The sequence below is a fragment of the Leopardus geoffroyi genome, chromosome A2 (genome assembly GCF_018350155.1).
Source record: "Leopardus geoffroyi isolate Oge1 chromosome A2, O.geoffroyi_Oge1_pat1.0, whole genome shotgun sequence".
Lineage (NCBI taxonomy): Eukaryota > Metazoa > Chordata > Mammalia > Carnivora > Felidae > Leopardus > Leopardus geoffroyi.
Window position 1 is genome coordinate 166,943,597 of NC_059331.1, and position 23,458 is coordinate 166,967,054.

The 23,458-nt window shown below is 44.3% G+C and overlaps 1 protein-coding gene and 2 long non-coding RNA genes across 10 annotated transcripts in view; 2 read left to right on the plus strand and 1 right to left on the minus strand.

Annotated features, from left to right (window-relative positions):
* Positions 1–15,014, minus strand: part of LOC123607171 — a 30,374-nt gene extending 15,360 nt beyond the window's left edge. Inside the window, exon 1 of the long non-coding RNA XR_006716682.1 lies at positions 14,927–15,014. This is a non-coding gene — a long non-coding RNA (uncharacterized LOC123607171). The remainder of the gene's footprint in view (positions 1–14,926) is intronic.
* RBM33 (RNA binding motif protein 33) overlaps positions 1–23,458 on the plus strand; it is a 141,087-nt gene that overhangs the window by 9,935 nt on the left and 107,694 nt on the right. For 7 of the 8 annotated variants that reach the window (XM_045496284.1, XM_045496285.1, XM_045496290.1 and 4 more), the window contains exon 2: positions 15,974–16,052. In XM_045496284.1, the coding sequence (XP_045352240.1) occupies positions 15,974–16,052 (79 nt within the window). Of the gene's footprint in view, positions 1–15,973; positions 16,053–16,155; positions 16,172–23,458 lie in introns of those variants that run through there. The other variant, XM_045496289.1, reaches the window with a different exon arrangement.
* LOC123607170 lies at positions 934–15,964 on the plus strand. The gene is made up of 3 exons (XR_006716681.1): positions 934–944; positions 7,877–7,883; positions 15,130–15,964. It is a non-coding gene; the product is annotated as an uncharacterized LOC123607170 (long non-coding RNA).

Genomic DNA, 23,458 nt, shown 5'->3' on the forward strand with positions numbered 1-23,458 from the left:
TAAATGAACGACCTTATTACAGATAAGGCCCCCTTTATACTTTGTCGTCTCCTGTCTCTCTCCTCTCCACAGTCACGCACACCATCAGGAATTTGGTGTATTTCCCATACATGTTTCTTTCCGTATCAGTGGTGAGGTATTAAGTTAGTAGATATAGCTACGTACACGTATTCACGACCAGTACGTAGTATTCATTTTATGCCACAAAGGTTAGTCTGCGCATATGTCATTTTGTACTTTTTCTAGTGTGCCTTTGGTTTAGCCTGGGCAGAGCGAGGCCCCTTGCCGAGCAAGTGAGGAAACAGGTGGATGCGTGTAGACCGTTCTGCGTGGCGTCTGCGCCGTGGCACCCCGCCGCCACCAGCCCGTTCCCACGCGCTCCTCAACAGAGGAGGCGGTCAGACGTTTGAGTCTCTGTCAGAAGTGGAAAGTTATTCATAGTTCACTTTAAAATTTCTCTTACTTTAAAATAGAGACTTACTACGGAAAAAATTTCAACTAAAAAATAATTGCGTAGTTCTTCTGTGTCCATCATCTAGTTACGGCAGTGTGGAATCACGGCCAGTTGCGTTTCGTGTCTGTGCCACCTCCTTACTCCCTCCGTCCTGTGGAACGCTCCGCCCCATTCCCGTCCTCTACCCCCTGGTGCCCACCGTTCTACTTCGGTCTGTATTAATCCGACTACTCTCGGGACCTTGTGTAGGAGTCAGACGGCATTTGCCTTTTTGTGGGTGGCTGGCTTGATGTCGCGTGATGTTGTCAGGGTTCACGCGTGTTGTAGCAGGTGTAGGATTCCCTTTCTAAGACTAAATAATATTCCGTTGAATAGCCAGACCCCATTTATCCATTTATGCAGCGATGGACACCTAGGTTGCTTCCACCCTTTGGTTATTGTGAAGAGGGCCGCCACGGACGTGGGTGTGTAAATCTCTCTTCAGACTTGTGTTTGCAGTCTCTTGTGTGTAAACCGAGACACTTCTCTGGTACGTGTACTGAGAAGTGGGGTCGCCACACCAGTCGTGGGAGTTAGGGCCCATCCTAACCCAGTATGACCTCACCTTAACACTTCTGTCTGTAATGATCCTGTTTCTTTTCTTTTCTTTTTTCTTTTAATGCTTATTTACTTTGGGGAGAGAGAGAGAACTCTAGGGAAGAGGCAGAGGATCTGAAGCCGGCTCTGTGCTGACAGCAGGGAGCCTGACGCGAGGGCTCGAACTCAAACTCCCAAGATCATGACCTGAGCTGAAGTCGGACACTTAACTGACTGAGCCACCAGGCGCCCCTGTAATGGTCCTATTTCTAAATAAGGTCACATTATGAGGTTCTGGCGGGCAGGACTTTGTAGGTGACACCGTGTTTGTGATAAAAAAGAAATACGATATTTGGATTTTGTTCCTGGCACACAGCCCTGAAAACCCTTGGAATTTATTGTCTTCTGTATGCTAACAAGTGACTCACTGTTGGAGGTGGGGGGACCCTAGCTAGTTTCAGGATGGGGGCCGGTTGCCAGAAAAAAACAACCATATTTAAAGGGTTAGAATTTTCAGCCTCAACCTCATTTCCTGGGAGGTAGGAGAGGGAGTGGATGTCGAGTCAGTCATCATTGGTCAGTGGTTTAAGTCATGCCTGTGTAATGAGACCTCCATAGAAATCCCTCAGTGAAGACATTTGGGATAGCTTCCCACATCCCCGTGCTGGGGACAGCGGCATACCCTTACTGTGCGGACAGAGGCTTTTGCACTCGAACCCTTCCCAGCCTTGTCCTTAATCCCACTGTTCGTTTTTATCCTTTAAACTGTCGTCGTAAGTACCAGGTGTTCCTGGGTTCTGTGATGTAAGCTCTGTAAGTTGTTCAGTTGAATTACTTAACTTAGGGGAAGGGTGATTGTGCGACCCTCTGAATTTGTAGTTGGGCAACAGATGTGTGGGGTAGCCTGGGCATCCCATTTGCAGCTGGGCAGTCTTGTGAGACTGAGCCCTTACCTGTGTGCTAACTCCGGATTGTTAGGATCAGAATGGAATGGGATCGTTCAGCCTTCACATAGTGTCTGAGAGTCAGAGACGTCTCAGTCCTGTACAGTCAGCAAGTCAGACTTCCTTTCAGTATTACAAAGGATGGCTGGTGTGTAATGGGACCCATGCAGCATTTAAATTTTTTTTTTTTTACATTTTATTTATTTTTGATAGAGACAGAGCACAAGTCGGGGAAGGGCAGAGAGAGGGAGACACAGAATCTGAAACAGGCTCCAGGCTCCGAGCCGTCAGCCCAGAGCTCGACGCGGGGCTCGAACCCACAGACCGCGAGATCGTGACCTGAGCCGAAGTCGGCCGCCCAACCGACTGAGCCACCCAGGCGCCCCACCCATGCAGCATTTTAAAGACTGAACTCCTTACCTTCTCCTCGTCCCACTCCCAAAATAAACCAGCACATTTACCAGTCAGTTCACATCCCACTAATACTCTGGATTCAGAATCCTGATGTTTTCTTTGACTTGTCTTCTCTCCCTGTCATTTGGTCCACAGGACCTGGACTCGGACAGATTCTGGTTTAGTCATTGTCTTATTCTCCCACCTGTTCTCTCCTATGATGCTAACCAGGACTTTTCCCTTACTTCTTGGTTTGCAATTCTTTGTTGTTCAGGCCATTGTTTATCTTCTGTCTCTTCAGTCATTGCTTTTTTGTTGTTGCCAGATAATCTTTCCAATCTGCAGTCATGTTTCGTGTTGAGTGTAGATTTCTCATGTCGATTCTTCAGCAGTGCCCCAAATCTCCCTTCTCAGCATTTATTTTTCCTGCTGCTTCTCTCAGTGAATGGTGTTTCAGACGTACTGACCTCGAACTACTCGTGGTCTCCTGGGCTTGCCCAGCACTTTTCAGCCTGTGTGCCGTTTCCCCTGTATGTCCGCCTGCTTGTCGGAAATCTGGGCATCGCGCAGCCTTTCTGTCGGTTGTTGCCTAGCGTGTGACACCAGGCTTCACTCTCCTCGGCCCCTGTCATGCTGTGTGTATTTTTGGGGGGTTGGGGAGGGCTGGCAGTTACCCTCAAAATATCTCCTGCGTTGAAGAAATTTTTACTTGAATTTCAGTCATTCCATTGATTTTTACTTGAGTGCTTTTTCTGATAAATTTAAATAGTATGAAATTTCGTACTTTGTTAAAGACATCCTGTACCATCCATCCTGTTTTAGTTTGTGCATTATATGTTCAAATGTGTGCATAGACATTTGGAGTAATGTTCACTTGATGTTATGATTGTTACTTCTGATCAGACAGATTTGGGGCGATTTTAAACCATCTGTGTACTTTTAGGTATTGGAAGAAGTTTTATAACAAGTGGGTTATTACTTTAGTAAGGACAAGTTGTTACTCTAAGAAAGAAAATGGGTTTTGTAAAAATGTAAGGAGGAATACAGAAGACCATCTGTAATTCCATACAGAAAGATGACTCTTACTAGCACTTTTGCTCATATCCTTGCAGACACAGCTGGACACGTCTGTTTCACGTATAAAATGGTGCATCACACTACATGATGTTGTGGGACTTTTTCTCTCACATTATGTTACTGTGGATATTTTTCCATGTCAGGAAATAGAACAGTACTAGTTACAGTTCTTATTGCTGCCTAGTGTGTAGTTTCAAGACTGTCATTTTAATTGTACCTGTCTGCTGTGTCGTCTTTTGGCTGACTTCCACTTTTCCCCTGTGGATAAAACATTCCTTGGTGAGCGTCCTTCTCCATACTGTCTATGTTCACTGATTGGATGGGAACGGCTTTCAAAGTCATGAGGGTCCCCAAGATGAATTTAGAGGGTCTGTGAGCGCTGTGTTCATAATAGTACTAAGACCCGATGTGCCCTTTTCACAGTGCTGTAAATTTGTACCAATGTGGCAGAAGTAATGGTGAGTCAGTCGCCTCAGCCACAAACTGTTATAAGTCAGGCCATGCAGAAAAAAAAAAAATTACAGTTTTGTTTAGTTAGACCCTTGATGAAGTAGTAGACGTTATTTTATTAAATCTTGACCCTGAGTCCATAAATTTTTTTTTTTTTTTTTTTTTTTTTTTTGGTTTAAGACGAAATGGGAAGTATGCATAAGGCACTTCTGTTATTACGGTCTGTGGCTCCCAGGGAACAGTACTTGTCTGGTTGTGTTGAGAACTGAATTAGCTGTTTAATTACTGTTTTGTTTTTTTCACGAAACACCAGTTTTACTTGAAAAGACAATTGGCCAACTATAATCACTCAGCCTTTAGTATTTGCCAGATGTGTGCTTGCAAATGAAGTGAGCCTGCCTCTTCAAGGAAAGAAGCACCTGACAGTATTGATTGCCAATGAGAAAATCCAAGCTTTCAGGCAAAAATTAGAATTTTGGAAAAGTTGTGTTTGCTGTGGTGAACTTGAAAACATCCCAATATTTGACGACTTTTCTGATGAGATTGGTGGTGCTGTTAATAACAGATCTAATTTTTTATATTGAATGATGAAAGGTGTCCAGATTTGGAAGCACTGGATAACTCAGTGAATCGGTATTTTCTTTCTTTTTTTTTTTTTTTTTTAATTTTTTTTTTTAACATTTATTATTTTTGAGACAGAGAGAGAGAGAGACAGAGCATGAACGGGGGAGGGTCAGAGAGAGGGAAACACAGAATCCGAAACAGGCTCCAGGCTCCGAGCTGTCAGCACAGAGCCCAATGCGGGGCTCGAACTCATGGACCGCGAGATCATGACCTGAGCCGAGGTCAGCCGCTTAACTGACTGAGCCACCCAGGCGCCCCAGTGAACCGGTATTTTCAAAATGATGTTACACAATCACTCGTGATAAAAGATATATTAACAATGCAAGACACAGCAGTGCATTTTAATAGAGGAGAGTACGAAATGTTCATTGATAACGCTTCAGATTCTGCACTGCAAACAGGCTTTAAGAAACTGCCACTTGTTGAGTATTGGTATAGTATCAAGACTATCTGAAGTTCTCTGAAAACGTGATTAACACTCTCTTTTGCAACTTCACATGTACTTGGTGTTGGATTTTTTTCACGCACTTCAGTTAGAACAAATATTGCAGGAGATCGAAAGTAGAATCAGACGTAAAAATCCAGCTGTTTTCTCCAAAGACAGATATTAAGGAGTTTTGCAAGACTGTTACATTGGGGGCATTTGCAAGACATTACATTGGATGGCTCCGTCGGTTAAGCGTCTGACTCTTGATTTTAGCTCAGGTCATGATCTCACGAACCTTGAGATTGAGCTCCGGGTCAGGCTCTGTGCTGACAGCACAGTGCCTGCCTGGGATTCTCTCTCCCACTCTCTCTGCCCCTCCCCCACTAGTTCTCTCTCTCTTTCTCTCTCTCTCTCTCTCACTCTCCTCTTCTCCCCCCATCTCTCTCTCTCTTTCAAAATAATCTTAAAAAGAATATGTTCTGTTAACATGTAATGGGTTTATTGTTTCTCTTAAGTGAACTTACGAATGATATTGTTAAAATGCGTTGGTTTAATTTCTAAAATTGATTATATTACCTATGCACCCCATGTACATTTAATTTTTTTAAATCTTGAAAAGATTTTTAGAATTTATTTTGATGAAAAGCGCACCTGCATGTGCTTGGGTGGGGGAGGGGCAGAGGGAGACAGAACCCCAAGCAGTCTCCATGCTTTGGTGCAGAGCCAGATGTGGGGCTTGATCCCACAGACCGTGAACTTATGAGCTGAGCTGAAATCAAGAGTTGGAGGCTTAACCTACTTGGCCACTCGGGCTTTAAAATTGTAATCAGCCAGCTCTGTCTGCCCATGGGTCCTGTCCTCGTGCTTTAATAAAACCACCTTTTTTGCACTTGGAAAAAAAAAAAAATTGTAATCAGCCTGGTTAACGCCTTCCACTCCCCTCCTCCTCGTTTTCCATATATATTTGTTCGTGGGGTTTTTATTTGTCTCTACCTGTTAGACAGTAACCTATGTGGGGTGGAGATTTTTTTTTTTTAATTTTTATTTTTGAGAGAGAGTGCGTGCTCATGCGAGTGGTGGGGGGTCAGAGAGAAGGGGGACAGAGGAATGAAACAGGCTCTGCACTGACAGCAGAGGGCCTGATGATGTGGGGCTCAAACTCACCAACTGTGAGATCATGACCTGAGCCACCCAGGCGCCGCAACAGGGTGGAGATTTTAATTTTGTACACCTCATATGCCAGGTGTTTAGAACAATGCCAGACACACATTAGGTGCTCAAGAAATAATTGTTGATGAAGGATATGGGTCGAACTAATCCTTATTTTGGAATAATTTCATAGCCAGTTTTCTCGGACATTTTATGGGGGTCTTTTCTTTGGAGTAGTATTTATTTTAATTACTTTTGCATAATCCAGGCTTCTAATTTTGATTTTCGTGGATTTAACTTCAGGAAGTACTTACATAGCAAGACGGCAGTTAAATTTTCTTCTGGCGTGTCTTCTCTGCTGGATAGAGGTTGACTGGGGCAGGGGGTTCCCGACTGTAGCTGTCATCACAATTCCTAGAGCCCACTGGATCAGATTCAGGGAGGGGCCAAGGATTGTATGATTTTTAACAAGATTTCTAAGGGATTGTTGTTAGCGTGGCATAAGGGTTTTCTGGCCTCAGCAGAACTGGGTGCTGTAATTAGCAATATCTGCCAAGGGTGATTGTAACTATTAATTCCTTTCCTGTGTACTGATGGCAAAAAAAGCCATGAACAAAACTTTTTACTTACAAAAAATGTTGGGACTTTGTTCATGTTGTCGTAGCTAGGGAATGCTCTCTGTTTTCGTGAAGTATGTAATCTGGTGGAGTAAGGAAAACGAACACAGAAGCCTAACAGAAAACTGACCACAGTTTGAATTAGTTGCTTGTGTTTAACGATTAGGAAAAAAAGTCCGTATTTCTGTCTTCTCTTGAAAAGTTGGAATCTGCCCTCACTGGGCTTGTATTCCCTGTAATCCACGGGAATGCTCTTGTCTGTAGACAAGGTAAAGTCCTGCTAAATTCGACGTAATTCCCATCCAGCTCGCTTTGCTCATTCCCTGTCTACTTCCTGTAGACATTGGAGTTTTTAATCCCTGACCAAAGGTTCTTAATTGTCTTTCTTAAAAACTGAGTCCATTGAAGTATAATTGACATTCAAGAGATTGCCTGTCTTTGAAACACAGTTTGATAAGTTTGGATGTGCATACACATCCATGAAACCACAACTACGTTGTAACGAATGTGTCATCATCAGAAGTGTCTCTATGTCCTTTGTAATTCCTGCTTCCTGCCCCACTGTCCTTGAGCAAATGCTGATTTTTATTACTGTTGGGTGTTTATCATTTTATGAAAAGGAATCTGAGAATATGTGTGTTTTTTTCTTTTGTTTGGCTTCTCTCAGCATAGTTACTTTGAAGGTCATCCGTGTCGTTGAGGGTATCAGTATCTCATTCTCCTTTAGTGCTGAGGGGAATGGGGTTTATGGATATTCCACCATTTTATGTTTGCCTTTGATGAACCTTTGGGATGTTTCCACTTTTTGGCTTTTACCCATAACGTGGCTGTGAACGGTTGTGTACAAGCCTTTGCATGCAATTTATATTTCTTTTTCTCTTGGGTCGTCACATAGGAGAGGGATGGCTGGGTCATATGGTAGGGGTGTATTGAAGTACTTAACTTTTTTAAGAAACTGCCAGACTATTTCATTAAGTGGTTGTGTCCCTTCCCGCTCCTGTCAGCAGAATAGAAGCGCTCACTTGCTCCACACCCTTGACAGCACTTAGTGGGGCGGGTCTTTTGCATTTTAGCCCATTCTCTTAGCTGTGTCCTGGGGTTTGGTGTGGTTTGGTGTGGTTTTAATTTCCCTAATGACAGTGTACTGTTGAGAAGCTTTACATAGGCTCTTTGTCATACATACGTGTTCATTTAAAAAAAAATTTTTTTTAATGTTTGTTTATTTTTGAGAGAGAGAGAATGAGCGAGTGGCGAGTGAGCATGAAAGGGGAAAGGGCAGAGAGAGAGGGAGACACAGAATCTGAAGCAGGCTCCAGGCTCTGAGCTGTCAGCACAGAGCCCGACGTGGGGCTCGAACTCACAAACTGTGAGATCATGACCTGAGCTGAAGTTGGATGCTTAACTGACTGAGCCACCCAGGTGCCCCTGTCATACATGTTATTTAGTCTCTATTTAAATAATTTTTCCCCTCAAAGTTGGGTTTTTATTGTGAGTTTGAGAGTTTTTAATATTTTCCGTGTGCAAGTTCTTTATTAGATACATACTTTGCAAAGACTTACTACTAGTTTGGCTTGTCTTTTTCTTTCTTTTTTAAAATTATTTGCATTTTAAAAAACTTTTATTTACGTATTTCGAGAGAGAGAGAAAGAGAAAATCTGTGCTGTCAGCTCAGAGTCTGACGTGGGGCTCTATTCCACCAACTATGAGATCGTGGTCTGAGCCGAAATCAAGATTCGAACACTCAACTGACTGAACCACCCAGGCGCCCCTTTCTTATTTCCTTAGTTATTTCTTTGACCTTTTGGTTGATGGAGTGCTGTTTAATTTCCACATATTTGTGAATTTTCCAGTTTTCCTTCTATTGTTGATTTCTAGCTTTATTATATTTTAGTCAGAGACTATGCTTTGTGTGATTTTGACCTATTTAAGTTTATTAAGAATTGTTTTATGGCCTACCAATGGAATGGGAAAAGATATTTGCAAATGACACATTGGACAAAGGGCTAGTATCCAAAATCTATAAAGCAAACTCCACACCCGAGAAACAAATAATCCAGTGAAGAAATGGGCAGAAAACATGAATAGACACTTCTCTAAAGAAGACACCCAGATGGCCAACGGGCACATGAAAAGATGCTCAACATCATTCCTCATCAGGGAAATCCAAATCAAAACCTCACTGAGGTATCACCTCATACCGGTCAGAGTGGCTAAAATGAACAAATCAAGAGAATATAGATGTTGGAGAAGATGTGGAGAAACGGGAACCCTCTTGCACTGTTGGTGGGAATGCAAACTGGTGCAGACGCTCTGGAAAACAGCGTGGAGGTTCCTCAAAAAATTAAAAATAGATCTACCCTATGACCCAGCAATAGCACTGCAAGGAATTTACCCAGGGGATACAGGAGTGCTGATGCATAGAGGTACTTGTACCCCAGTGTTTATGGCAGCACTTTCAACAATAGCCAAATAATGGAAAGAGCCTAAATGTCCATCAACTGACGAATGGATAAAGAAGATGTGGTTTATATATATAATGGAATACTACTTGGCAATGGGAAAGAATGAAATATGGCCTTTTGTAGCAACGTGGATAGAACTGGAGAGTGTTACGCTAAGTGAAATAAGTTGTACAGAGAAAGACAGATACCATATGGTTTCACTCTTATGTGGATCTTGAGAAACTTAACAGAAGACCATGGGGGAGGGGAAGGGGAAAAAAAAGTTAGAGAGGGAGGGAGCCAAACCATAAGAGACTCTTAAAAATTGAGAATAAACTGAGGGTTGATGGGGGGTGGGAGGGAGGGGTGGGTGGGTGATGGGCATTGAGGAGGGCACCTGTTAGGATGATCACTGGGTGTTGTATGGAAAACCAGTTTGACAATAAATTTCTTATTAAAAAAACAAACATATCCTCCAGAATGTTCTATGTGCACATGAGAAGAAAGTGTATTTTTTTTTTTTTAATTTTTTTTTTTCAACGTTTATTTATTTTTGGGACAGAGAGAGACAGAGCATGAACGGGGGAGGGTCAGAGAGAGAGGGAGACACAGAATCGGAAACAGGCTCCAGGCTCTGAGCCATCAGCCCAGAGCCCGACGCGGGGCTCGAACTCACGGACCGCGAGATCGTGACCTGGCTGAAGTCGGACGCTTAACCGACTGCGCCACCCAGGCGCCCCGAAGTGTATTCTTTTGTTGGGTTGAGTGTTCTGTATTTGTCTGTTATGTCTAATAGCCAATATAATCTCATCCTAACTCAATTATATGTGCAAAAACCCTGTTTCTGAATAAGATCACATTCATAGGTGGGAGAACAGGGGGAAAGGACTTTAATGTGTCTTTTGGGGCATGTGATTTAGTCAGCTACACAGAGTGGGCAAGCAACAGATTCCTTCTGTTTTTGTTTGTGAATATTTTTATTTCATCTTAATTTTTGATAGTTTTGCTGGACATAGAATTCTTTCTTTGAGCACTTTGTATAGGTCTCTGCCACTGTGTCTGAGAATTACCTGTTAAATTATATATATATTTCTTCTGTTAAATTACCTTAATTGCAGTTCCCTTGTAAGTGATACTTGTTTTTCTCTTACTGCTGTTAAGGGTTTTTCCTTGTCTCTGAAACATTTTGACTACGATCCGTGTGTCTTACCTTAAGTTTGTGGGCTTTTTGGATGCATAAATTAATACTTACAATAAGCTTGGTAAGTTATGAAGCTATTATTTCCTCAAATATTTTTTTCCGCTCCCTTCCCCCTTCTAATACTCCTATTACACATATATTGGTGTCTCACATTTCTGTGAAGCTATGTTCATTTTTCTTTATTTTCTTTCCTTTGTGTTCTTTGGATCGGATGATCTCTTGATCTATTTTTAGGATACAAACTCTTTCTTCTATCAGTTTAGATCTACTGTTGAGCCCCTCTGGTGAATGTTCCATTTCAATTACTTTTCAATTCCAGAATTTGTTTTTGGCTCTTGTTTTTATAATTCCTATTCCTATCACTTACTCGATGGAAGTGTCATCCCTCCCTTTTGTTCATTAGTCACATTTCATGTAGTTCTTTGAACATCCTCACAGATGTTAAGTCTAACATCTCGTCCTCTTACAGACCTTTTTTGTTGCCTGCCTTTTTTTCTGATAGGTTATGTGTGGGTTATGCTTTCCTGTTTCTTTGCATGTCTTGTAATTTCTTATTAGATATTGAGCATTTAAATTTTTTTTTTTTCTTTCAACGTTTATTTATTTTTTTTTGGGACAGAGACAGAGCATGAATGGGGGAGGGGCAGAGAGAGAGGGAGACACAGAATCGGAAACAGGCTCCAGGCTCTGAGCCATCAGCCCAGAGCCCGACGCGGGGCACGAACCCACGGACCGCGAGATCGTGACCTGGCTGAAGTCGGACGCTTAACCGACTGCGCCACCCAGGCGCCCCGATATTGAGCATTTTAGATAATGCGTTGTGTCCACTCAGGGTGCTGATCTGCCTACTCCCCACCTCTGGGCTAGTTAGTTATTTGCTTTTTAACTTGTTTGATGACCGGCTAGGTTGTTTAAGCAGAGTCTTTGTCCCCTACTCCACTCTGGGCAGGGTGAAGCTTCTGATGACATTCCTCAGAGGCCATAGCCTTGGCCATGCCCATAGTCACCCTGCGATGGAGGTGGTTTGGCCCTGCTCATTTCTGTCTTTTTTTTTTTTTTTTTTCTCCTTAATCTTTATTTTTGAGAGAGAGAGCGCAAGTGCGAGTGGGGGAGGGGCAAAGAGAGAGGGAGACACGGAATCTGAAGCAGGCTCCAGGCTCCAGGCTCCAGGCTCCGAGCTGTCAGCGCAGAGCCTGTCGTGGGACTCGAGCTCACAAACCGCTAGATCACGACCTGAGCTGAAGTCGGACGCTTAACTGAGCCACCCAGGCACCCCTCATTTCTGTCTTTCTCTCTGATCCCATCTTCAGTGTTGTGGGGTGTAATTTGCTTTGTAAACTGATCGTATTAAATTCAGGCTCCTTTGATTGGGTGGTGTCTGGGGTCAGTGTTTGAGATGTTTTAACCCCAGTGGACCCTTCCCACCTGTGTCCCCATTTCTTTCTGGCACAGTAGGCAGCCTGGACAGGTCAGTCTTTATCTCCATTGACTTTTACTCTTTTTTCAAGGACCTCGCCAAAATTCTCACTTTCTGAGAGCACCTTTTGGCCAGAACTCTTTTTGCACGCTATTCCAAGTGAAACCAGCTCCTCCGAGATTGTTGGGAGCTCTCTAAGGCTTGCTTTTCTCCTTTGGCAAACTGAGGTACAGCCCTGTGCTGTGGGTGTGGACAGTGGTGTGCTTGTCTGTGATTGACATCCTTGCTTTAGGAGCTGAGTGCCTGGATGGAGGGTGCAGGGGGTGCGGCAGGGAGGAGTAGCTCTGAGGTGTCCTTGGCTTACGTCTCTTGGTGCAAAACCCCACAAGCTGGGGTGGGAGCTGTCTGGGCCCCAGCAGTGTCTCCCACAGGTGGGGCCTGGATGGAAGAAGGGAGCCCCCCACCTCTCACTGGCACTCACCCAGGGCTTAGCCCAGGCCTGGGCAACAGGAGCAGGACGAAGAGTGCAGAGGTCTGAGTTCCCCCCTGCACCTGTCTGGAGGGGAGTCGAAGCCACACTGAACTGAGAGGGAGAGGAGGGATCAGTCCTGGTTCAGCAGCCCCAGATTCTTGCAGCTGTTCTTTGGGTAGATTTCTTGAAAAAGGTGTTTCTCATTTGACGTATGCCTTTAGAATCAATTCCATAAACTTTAAATGGTTATTTTATTAAAAATAATTTTCATCAGTTTCATAGGGAGTGCGGTGGGCAGGACTCCTCATGCCACCGTCCTGGACGTGGAACTCTCAAGGGTACCAAGTTTTTGATAGCTTTCATTGTTGTTGTTGTTTTTTAAATCACTTCTGTTGGGGAGCGAGCGTGTGGTTGGAATCGATGTATTATTACCTTGTTAGAACTTGATTGGCTAAGTCTGGATGAATTCCTGGGGCTTTATTGGTGTTTTTATCATCTGACTCCCCTAGGTAGATTCTCTCTGGGGAGGTATCTGTCTGCTGCTACTTCTCAAGCCTCTTTGCTTGCATGTGTATCTAAGAGGAAAAAATTTCATTCCAAATCTTTGATTTTCCTAATAAAAAAAGTTTTAAATGAGATAGGAGATATACCATGAGATATACACTTGGTATGGGAAAAATGTACAATATCTTATTAATATTTTCCATAATGATTACATGCTATATAATATTTTGGATATACTAGGTTAAATAAAATATGTTGTTAAAGTTTCACCTGTTAAACTTTTCTTGTTTTTGCTTTTTATTCTTTTAAGTGTGTGTTTATTCATTTATAGAGAGAGAATATGTGCTTGTGCAAGTGTAGGAGGGGCGGGGTGGGGGACAGGGAATCCAAGCGGGTTCCACACTGTCAGCACAGAGCCCATCGTGGGGCTCCATCTCATAAACTGTGAGATCATGACTTGAGCTGAACTCAGGAATCAGATGCTCAGCGGACTGGGCCACCCTGGCACCCCTCTTTTTTAAAATGAGTCTACTAGAGGGGCGAGTGGGGTGGCTCAGTTGGGTAAGTGTCCACCTTCAGCTCAGGTCACGATGTCACGCTTCGTGGGTTTGAGCCCTGTATCGGACTCTGTGCTGACAGCTTGGAGCCTGGAACCTGCTTCAGATTCTGTGTCTCCCTCTCTCTTTCTGCCCTTCCCCCCAGTTGTGCGCATCGTGTATGCGCACACGCTCTCTCTCTGTTTCTCTCTCAAAAATCACATTAAAATGTGGCTACTAGAAAATTTTAAATTATGTATGTGACTTGCATTTTATTCCTGTTGTTCAATTCTGTGTTATCCCTACTTTCCTTAAATAGGGTCTTTGAAAACAAAGAAACTTAGAAAACTTAGAAAACTACGGTTAATTTGGAAAAATGTAAAGATTACACTAAGTATTATGAAAGTATCTTTGGGGCTCCTGGGTGGCTTACGTGTCTGACTCTTGATTTTGGCTCAGGTTGTGATCTCATGATTCTAGGAGATTGAGCCCCGTGTCAGGCTCTGCAGTGACAGTGTGGACCATGCTTGGGATTCTCTCTCTCTCTCTCTCTCTCTCTCTCTCTCTCTCTCTCTCTCTCTCTTCCTCCCTCTCCCTCTCCCTCCCTCCCCCCCCGCCCTCTTGAAATAAAAAAACTTAAAAAAAACACCTTTAACTTTTAGCAACGCAGAACTTTTTCCTTTTCATGTAGTTGTAGTAAAAATATATACTGAAAAGTAATTTTGTAAAGAAAATATCTTACTAAAGTTTATGATTTTTAAAAAATTCTAGTCAGTGATTTTTCATGCTTAATAGTGTTCCGTAACTTTGTACCTAATTTTTTTAATTATTAAAAATGGCTAAAGCATTTCTAACAGTTGTATGTGCAACTTCTGTATTTTATTCGTGCATTCGTTCATGTGGGTGCTGTGTACTTGACAGTGGTACATGACAAGGTAGGGTCCCCTAAGCCCCTCCCCCTTCTTTAAGGGGTCTGGGATGGAAACTGTGTGGAGGTCAGGAAATTCTCAGTGTGTTGGGGAATGAGTTGGGGGCAGGACTCCCTAGCAGCAGAGGGCCTCTCTCTTCCTCTTGTGCCCTTGCTGGGGCTCATGGTCCAGGGGGCTCTTACTCTTTGGAGGCCATGTGGACCATGAGATCTACCATTCAGTTGCTGTGGTCAAATTCATTGTCATACCAGGAAAGGAGCTTGACACAGTGGTCCTTGAGAGCAATGCCAGCCCCAGCATCAGAGGTGGAAGAGTGGGTGTTACTGTTAAAGTCATGGGAGACAACCTGGTCCTCACTGGGGCCCTGGATGCCCTTGAGGGGGCCCCCCAGTGGCCTGCTTCACCACCTTCTTGATGTCATTGTATTTGGCAGCTTTCTCCGGGTGGCATTAGATCCATAACTGACATGTTGGCAGCGGGCACATGGAAGGCCATGCCAAATGAGTTTCCCATTCAGCTCAGGGTTGACCTTGCCTATAGCCTTGGTGGCACCAGAAGATGCAGGGATGATGTTCTGAGCAGCCCCTCAGCCGTCACACCACAGCTTCCCAGAGGGGCCGTCAGTGGTCTTCTGGTTGGCAGTGATGTCACGGACTGTGGTCATAAGTCCTTCCACAGTGCCAGAGTTGTCATGGATGACCTTGGCCAGAGGGACTAAGCAGTTGGTGGTGCAGGACGCATTGCTGACAAGCTTGAGGGAGTTGTTGTACTTCTCGTGGTTCACGCCCATCACAAACATGAGGACATCAGTAAAAGAGGCAGAAATGATGACCCTCTCAGTTCCACCCTTCACGTTAGCCCCAGTCTTCTCCATGGTGGTGAACATACCACTGGACTCCACAGGGGAGTCGGCACCAGCGTCTCCCCATTTGATGTTGGCAGGATCTCGCTCCTGGAAGATGGAGATGGGCTTTCCATTGATGACAGGTTTCCCGTTCTTAGCGCTGACTGTGCCTTGAATTTGCTATGGGTGGAATCATAGTGGAACGTGTAGACCTTCTCCGTTGTGTCTCGGGGGTGCACCGCTCACAGCACAGGAAGTGGCCATGTGTCAAACAGGAGGGAGCAGAGAGCCAGAATTTTTACATCTTAAAATGTCATTTCAGGAATCCTTGAAAGAAACAAGTTGGTTCAGTACATATCTTCCTCAGCTTACCGTGGGCTTATGTCCTGATAAGCCTGTCACAAGGTGAAAATACTGTAATTTGAAAATGCATTTAATACACCTAACTTACTGAACACTGTGGCTTAGCCTGGCCTACCTTAAATGTGCTCGCAATGTTCATTATATTAGCCTACGGTTGGGCAGAATCACGAAACACAAAACCTATTTTATAATAAAGCGTTGACTAGTCTGTGTAGTGTATTGGAGACTGTGTTGAAAGTGACACGTGGAGCAGTCGTCTGGGTACAGATGGTACTTGCCTTATTGGCGATTTACCCTCATCCTGTGGCTCCTGGGCGCTGCCTTTCACTGCCGTTCACCACGAGAAAGCATAGGACTGCATGTTGCTTGCTAGCTTGAGAAAAGACGCGAATTCAAAACTTGACGTATGGTTTTTATGGACCGCGTATTGCTTTTGCACCGTTGTAAAGTTGAAAATCTTAAGTCGAGGCCGTGTAAGTCAGGGACCGTCTGTATTTGAATATCTGTGTCTGTTTTACTTTAGTAAGACTGACTTTCGTGGCTTCTCTTTCACAGATGATGACTTTGACCAGTTTGATAAGCCTGGTGCAGAGCGGTCGTGGAGAAGAAGAGCCGCGGACGAGGACTGGGACAGGTGCGGGACGGCGAGAACTTCCCTGCTCTGCCGCCGGGCCGTGCAGAGAGCCGTACTGACAGCGCTGTGCTGGCTGCCCGGTCCTCTTCTCTGAGTGGGCCTGTCCCTGCCGGGCCCAAGTGAGGGCGCGAGGGCCTTCTGGGGGTGGCAGGCTTTCTTCCGGGCTCCTGTTCCCGGCCTGTTGTCTTTACCTCTTTCTGTGTTTTTACACAGTGATGGTGGTATTGATTTGATGGACGCCCAGAGCTGTTATTGGAGAGATCGTATGCCAGAGTTCTTTCGTTCTATAGAGCCTTCCCAGTATTTGGCCAGACTTTAAAAGTTTTGCCGATTTAATATATGTAAAATAGTATCTAGCTATAATTTGTATCTTTATTTCTTTGATTAGTAGCAAAGGTGGAACTATCTTTACGAATACGCATACACCTGCACTAAAAGTATTTAAAATGCACATAGTAGTGGTCAGTGTCAGGTCTCTCTAGTGATTACTTCTGATGAGCAGCTCTGCTGCGAGAGGGGCGTGTACTGGGGGAAGTACGTGGTGGGGCTTAGTCTGGGTGGTGGGTTCTCGAATGAGGATTCGTCTTTACACGTTTCTTAACGACTTAAGAACTGTGTCGGCAGTGTAAAAAATTACCTCATCGTTGGAGTCAGGAAGTTTAGTAATAAAGGTAAATAGGTCTGAATAAAGAACAGCAGTGATGTTCTGTAGTAAAAATCCTGATTGCCATTTGAAGACTGTGAGGCCCCAGAACTTTTACAGAATAATCTGCATTGAGAAGCGTACGCTTTACGGACTTATGGCTTGCATTAAGGTGAGTATTCAGTGGCTCCCAGTCTGTAACGGATCACTTTGAGCCCACAGCAGAACCTCCTGGGAGAGAACCGCCCTACGGAAGCACTGATAAACTAGCTTTGTTCACAAGACGGTGGGGAGCTGAGGAAAATATAAAGGAGATTTTAATAGCTTACTTGCCATTTGGATGTTTTCTTCTGTCAGTTGTCTAGTCCTGTCTATATGTAGTTTTCTTGTGGGTTGTTTGTCTTTCCCTTACTGATTTGGGGATTGTTATACTTCCTGAAATTTATTTTTTGTACTTGGAGGTAGGTCCCTCTTCCTAGTCAGTGACACATGTTCCCTTAAACAGTAGCCTTCAAGTAGATTTTTATAAATAATATAATCAGCTGTATAATCTGTGTGTAAGCCTGTATGGCTTTTGTTTATTTATTAAAAACAATTTTTTTTAATGTTATTGTTTATTTTTCAGAGAGAGACCGAGCATGAGTGGGGGAGGGGCAGAGAGAGAGAGAATGAATGAATGAATGAATGAATCTGAAGCAGGCTCCAGGCTCCGAGCTGTTGGCGTAGAGCCCGACGTGGGGCTTGAACCCACGAATCGTGAGATCATGACCTGAGCCGGAGTTGGACGCTTAACCTACTGAGCCACCCAGGCGCCCGTATTTTTTAAAATATGAATACAGTATGCTTTGAAATCATTTTCAGACTTAGTTGCAAAAGTGACACAGACACTCTCACGAGCCCCCAGACTCACAGCTGCGTTCTGCCACACCTGCTGTCGTGTGCGTCCTCTGCACGCCCTCTCACGGAGCTCTCCTGCCTGCTGCGCCTCCAGCGGGCCGCTCGCCTCACTCGTGTGCTGCTGATGTACCGCAGCACGTAGATTTCCTTGTGTATTTCCTGAGAACAGGGACATTCACTTACTCGTTTCCAAATCATGAAGTTAACAAACTCGGAATTCTAATTCTTAATCTGTAGTGGTTATTCAGGTTTTGTTAGTTCTCCCCAAAATGGACTTTTATAGCCAAAAATGAGTTTTCTTTTTTACTGGTTCAAGTTTCAGTTCAGGATCGTACAGTGCATTTTGTCCCATCTTTCATCTGGAGAATTATTTATCCTTGTCTTTTATGACTTTGACACTTTTGAAGAGGACGGGCTGTTTGTTTTGTAGACTCACCCTCAATATGGATTTGCAGGCATCTCCTCAGAACTAGATTTAGGTTGTGTATTTGTCAGGAACGCTCTTCGGCAGTGCCGTGGCCTTGCTGACGTCATCGCTTTGAGGAGGCGTGTGATGCTGGTCAAGGTGCTTTCCACTCTTTGTCACCTACCCTGTATTCTGGTACATACCAGAAATTTTCCTATGAAAATTGTAAAGTGGTTTTTTTTTTTTTTTTTTTTTTTTTAAGTATTCACATTAGTGAACATACAGTGTGGTCTTCAATTTGTAAGATTTTCATTTTTTTTTTATAGTTAAGATCTATAATATGCCTGAAATTGATTAAATTGATTGATTTTTTTTTTAACTTACTGAGAATTCCAAAAATATGTGAAAATAGAATAGTATAGTCACCTAAGGTACCATCAGCCAGCTTCAACATTTATTGGTATAAAGCCAATCTTGTTTTGTCTGTAATCTGCAGTCCGCCTCAAATCACAGACATAAGTTCATCTGGAAATATTTCAGATTGTATCTCTCTAAAAAATAAAGGATTTATAAATACAATAGAATAACCACAAGAAAGTGATTTAAAAAATTTTTTTCTAATGTTTTATTTATTTTTGAGAGAGCTAGAACACGAGCAGGGAAGGGGCAGAGGGAGGGAGGGAGGACACAGAATCCAAAGCAGGCTCCAGGCTCTGAACTGTCAGCACAGAGCCTGATGTGGGGCTCCAACTCGTGAACCAAGAGATCGTGACCTCAGCCGAAGTTGGACGCTTAACCGACTGAGCCACCCAGGCGTCCTGGAAGTGATGTTTTTAAAAATTCCCTTCATGTTATGTTCTATTACCGATTGTCTCCTATAAATATCAATGTATCACAAACGCACGCATGCAGAGTGTGGACATGTGTCTGTATGCTCTTTTATAGTTTGAATTGAGTCCAGGTTAGATCCCTGTATTATAATCGACTGGTAGATCTTTTAAGTGCTGCTTCATCTGTGGGTTCTCACACATCTTGTTTTAGTTTCTACACCTTCGTGAAGAAACAAGGTGGTTTGTCTTGTAGAAGTTATGCTCTTGTGGATTGCATCCCCTGGAGTGTTTTTAGTGTGTCCTTCTTCTCATGCATTTTCTGTGGATTAATAGATCCAGACGTCGATCAGATGATTCAGGTGAGAAAATGGGCAGAGCAGGATGGATAATCCAAGTGACTTACGTGAACTGCCTGCCCCTGAGGTACTAAATAAGCACTTGATTCTTAACTTTTATTTGCCAGCTTTCAAAATAATGGGCCAGGTCCTTAGCATCCCCCAAAGGGGAGTTTTGTTGTGGAATCATTTCCAGCTCATAGATTGAAGTGCTGCCTGTGTATGTTAATCCATTGCAGTGATGATTTGTATTAATATTTGAGTTGCTCCAGCGTCTGTCCAGTGGGAGTTTCAGTTGTCAAGATGTTAGCTGGCCTTCTGCTGCGAAGGGATTGGGTTGTGGCTCTGCCATGAGACAGGGCTTGAGTTTTCCTTGTTCTCCCTCGTGTGACTGGCGGCTGTCCCAGCGCTGTTTATGAACAGGCTCCTCTCCTCACTCGTTTTCAGTGCGTGTTTGCGTACGGGGATTCTGCATCATGTGCGTTTCTTTGATGCTTTAAAAGCCTAAAACAGCCTCTTCCATGTACTATGGATGATAGAAGGAGAAATTTGAAAGTTAAGGGGAAGAGTGAGTCAGAAATTGTCATGATCAGCTCTTGCTGCCGTGTTGCATTAGTGTTAAATATTTGGAAGGACGTGATGTCGTTGTTAAACCAACACCTGAAGCGTTTAAGTCTTTTTCAAGGATGTGCTTGTATCAGTCTGTATCCATGCAGGAGAAAGACCGCATTCTTGAGGCTTCAACCGGAGGTCATTTGATTGAAGGGGCTACTTACGGGAGAGGGTTAAAGAAGCAGTCAGAGTCGGCGAGGTGTGCAGGAGTAGCAGCGGGCCTGAAGGGGAAGAGGGGGCACCCTAGAGCCCAGTGGGGGTTGCGGTGCTGGCAGCAGGCGGGACGGACTGTGCAGGTGTAGGGGAGGGGCAGTCCCTCTCCTCCCGCTTTGTAATACTCCCTTGGGTCATCCCATGGCCCCAGGCCGGCCGGGAGCAAGTCCAGGAGAGCCTGCACGAGTCCTCCTGAAGAAACCTTCCAGTAAACGGAGGTGGCAGAGACCGGAGGAGGGTGGCCTGGAGAGAGGAGGCACGCAGAGACGAGGGGACTCAGTGTGCTGTTTGTCATCGCTCACTTCTCAGTTTGAAAGGCTGCAGCCACGTGGCTGACCACAAAATACTTGTTTCTTGAAAATGTCTTTCAGCGTACACATACTGCTTAGTTTTTGGTTTTGTTTTTAGTGTTTATTTAGTTTTGAGAGAGAGAGCGGGCGAGCGAGCCTGGGTGGGGGTGAGGCAGAGCGAGATGAGGACACAGGATCCTGAAGCAGGCTCTGTGCGGGCAGCCCGACGTGGGGCTCGAACTCCCGAGCCGTGAGATCGTGACCTGAGCCGAAGTCGGACGCTTAACTGATGGAGCCACCCACGTGCCCCACTCCTGTTTATTAGTAAAAGTGTACTTGCCCTTAGAGAGCTGATTGTCTCTAATGTTGGATAAGAAACACAAGAATCTTGGGCGATGCTTGCTGAAAGCCCGAGGGAGTCTGGCAGTTGGAGGAAGAACTCTCCTCACCCAGCCCCGGCTCCTTTCCTTGGCCCACATAGCTGCGGTTGTTGGCAGGGGCCCAACTGCTCATCTCTTTGGTTTTTTTGTTTTTGTTATTATTGTCATGTTCTTGTCATCAAAGCTTAGGGTCTTGGTCTTTCCTTCTTGCCTTTGCATGAGGCCAAAAGAGAGACATTGGCTCCTTTGATGACCTTGAAGCGAACTCCAGGAATGTCACCGATAGCCGGATCTTTGCGACCAAATCCAGCAACTGGAACCACGTTATCTTCCTTGATAAAATTCATCCAACTGACTTTGGGTACAAAGGCTGTGATTTTTTGGCCATTCGTGATCAGCTGGACGCTGACACAGTTCCCGATGGCAGAATTTGCCTGTTCGCCTTCCACCTTTACTTTTCCAGCATGTTTGTTTTGCACGGGAGACATTTCCGCAGGGTTGGCCTTCAGGGCTGTGCCCAAGTGGACCTCCTTGTTCTGTTGACCTTGCCACTCCCGATCTCATCCTGGCAGTGGGAAGACTGACACTTGCCCATCCTGCCGGGTCCCCGGCCCCCCCCCCCCCCCCCCCCCCCCCGGCCCCAGCAAAAAAGTGCACTGCTCATCTTTTGAACGGACTTGATTGGGCTAGGCACTCCCGCTAGGTCATTGTTGTTTTTGGTGACGGTGTAATTTTGGTAGTGCTTTATAGTGTATAAATTTCTTTCCTTTTGTGTACATCTTTTGTAAGGATCCAACTTGATGCCAGTAGAGAAATACATTGGAGGTACATTTACTTTTTGTGGGCGGTTTATGCGTAGTAGTTAGGATTTGGACTCCAGAACTAGACCATCTCGGTTCACCTATTGATGTCGCCACTTCCTAGCGGGGTGACCTTGAGTTGATGATTTAGAACCTCCTTGTCTTTGTTTTCACATTAAAAAAAAATGGGGGATGATATAAATATCTATGTAATGGGGTGGTTGAATCAACAAGAACACTAATACGTGTGAAACACTTAAATGGTTCCTGGCACGTAATACACTGATTTCATGATTTCTTGAGCTATAATTTATGTCTGTTGTGGTTGTGTGGGCTTAATCCTTCTGTCTCCCATCCTGCTTTCTTATTTCATGGTGGTGTCTTTGTTAGTCACAGAAGCGACTATTTTCCATCCGTGTACGCTTCACTCATTTGTAACTGTTAGTTTTCTTTTATCTTTTTTTAGAAAAATGCTTTTGTTTAGGAAAAATGGGTAGTCATCAAAGACTGATTTTTTTCTTTCCGTATACACCTCTTGTTAGCAGAAGGTAGGGGTAGTTTCTAGATTTTTGTTTGTATAATTAATTACCAACGCCTTTTTGTATTATGGTTTTAGGCGTTCTCAGCGTCCCCTAGGCTGACAGTGTCACCTTTCATTTTTGTCAGAGTGACAGCCTGGCGGGGGGCTTGTCCTCAAAGGGGCGAGTGAATCGGTCCTCTAGAATCAGTTCTCAAGTGCGGTTCTTGTTAGTATTGTGAATGGATCCCGTGTTTTCCTCTCCTGTGGAGGATGGCTGGACTGACTATAACACGGAAGAAGCAGATGTCGTAGCTGAGAGGTGATAACGTGATTTGTGGAAATGTTGGAAGAAGTCCTGTGTGACTGTGTCATAGCTGTCTTACTCACACAGGTTCGTACAGGTCGGTGACAGTTACCCCACAGGTAAGCTCTTGTCCTGGATCTCATTGCCGTATGACTTTGGGCCACTTACTTAATCTTGTCCTTGTTTTCTTTATAATACGAAGGTAAAGGATTTATACAGGGTAACCTAAGATAACAAAAAAGGTGCGTGAGTGAAAATGATTTCTCGAATTGTTTCTAGTTCTAAAAGTGTGTAGAGACACATATTTCTGTGGTAACTCCTGTAGGCATTCCTGTATGGATCCTGGTACTCTGCAAAGTAGCACACTGCAAGTAAACGTGCTTTTTGGATACAGTGATGCTCAAAACCTGCAGACCTTACAGAAATTCGGAACCAGAATGCTTATAAAAGAGAGTAACAGCCCTGATACCGATATTGCTGCATTCGCACCTAAGAAATGCAGTCTGATTTTCTCCGTCTAGGTGTTGTCCTTAAGAGGCATTTGTTCTTGGGGCGCCTGGGTGGCGCAGTCGGTTAAGCGTCCGACTTCAGCCAGGTCACGATCTCGCGGTCCGTGAGTTCGAGCCCCGCATCGGGCTCTGGGCTGATGGCTCAGAGCCTGGAGCCGGTTTCGATTCTGTGTCTCCCTCTCTCTCTGCCCCTCCCCCGTTCATGTTCTGTCTCTCTCTGTCCCAAAAATAAAATAAAAAAACGTTAAAAAAAAAAAAAAAAAAAAAGAGGCATTTGTTCTTGAGACATTGGGTTCCCCAGAACCAAGAATGTAATTTAGCGGTAGCCGTCTTCATCAACCAACCAACAGACAAAATACATAGCGGGAAATGTCTTTGGCCTTTTGATCTGGTAAAGGTTTCTGTTTTAATTGTGACATAATCTGCTTCTGATCACTTCAGAACATAAACCTGCTGACGGCACAACGTCACAGTATGGGCAGGACTCCCGTGTGGTGCATAGAGAACTCTTGTAGTTACTGTCATTTACTTGTGTGTTCTCATCAGCGTCGTCGTTTTCGTTTCTTCATTTGTTGCAGTTTGATGAGCCTCCAATGGTCTCTCGGTGGTTTGGGTTGAGTTTTCCTAGTTGATGATGTTGGGTATCTTTTCTTACTTCGTCATAGGT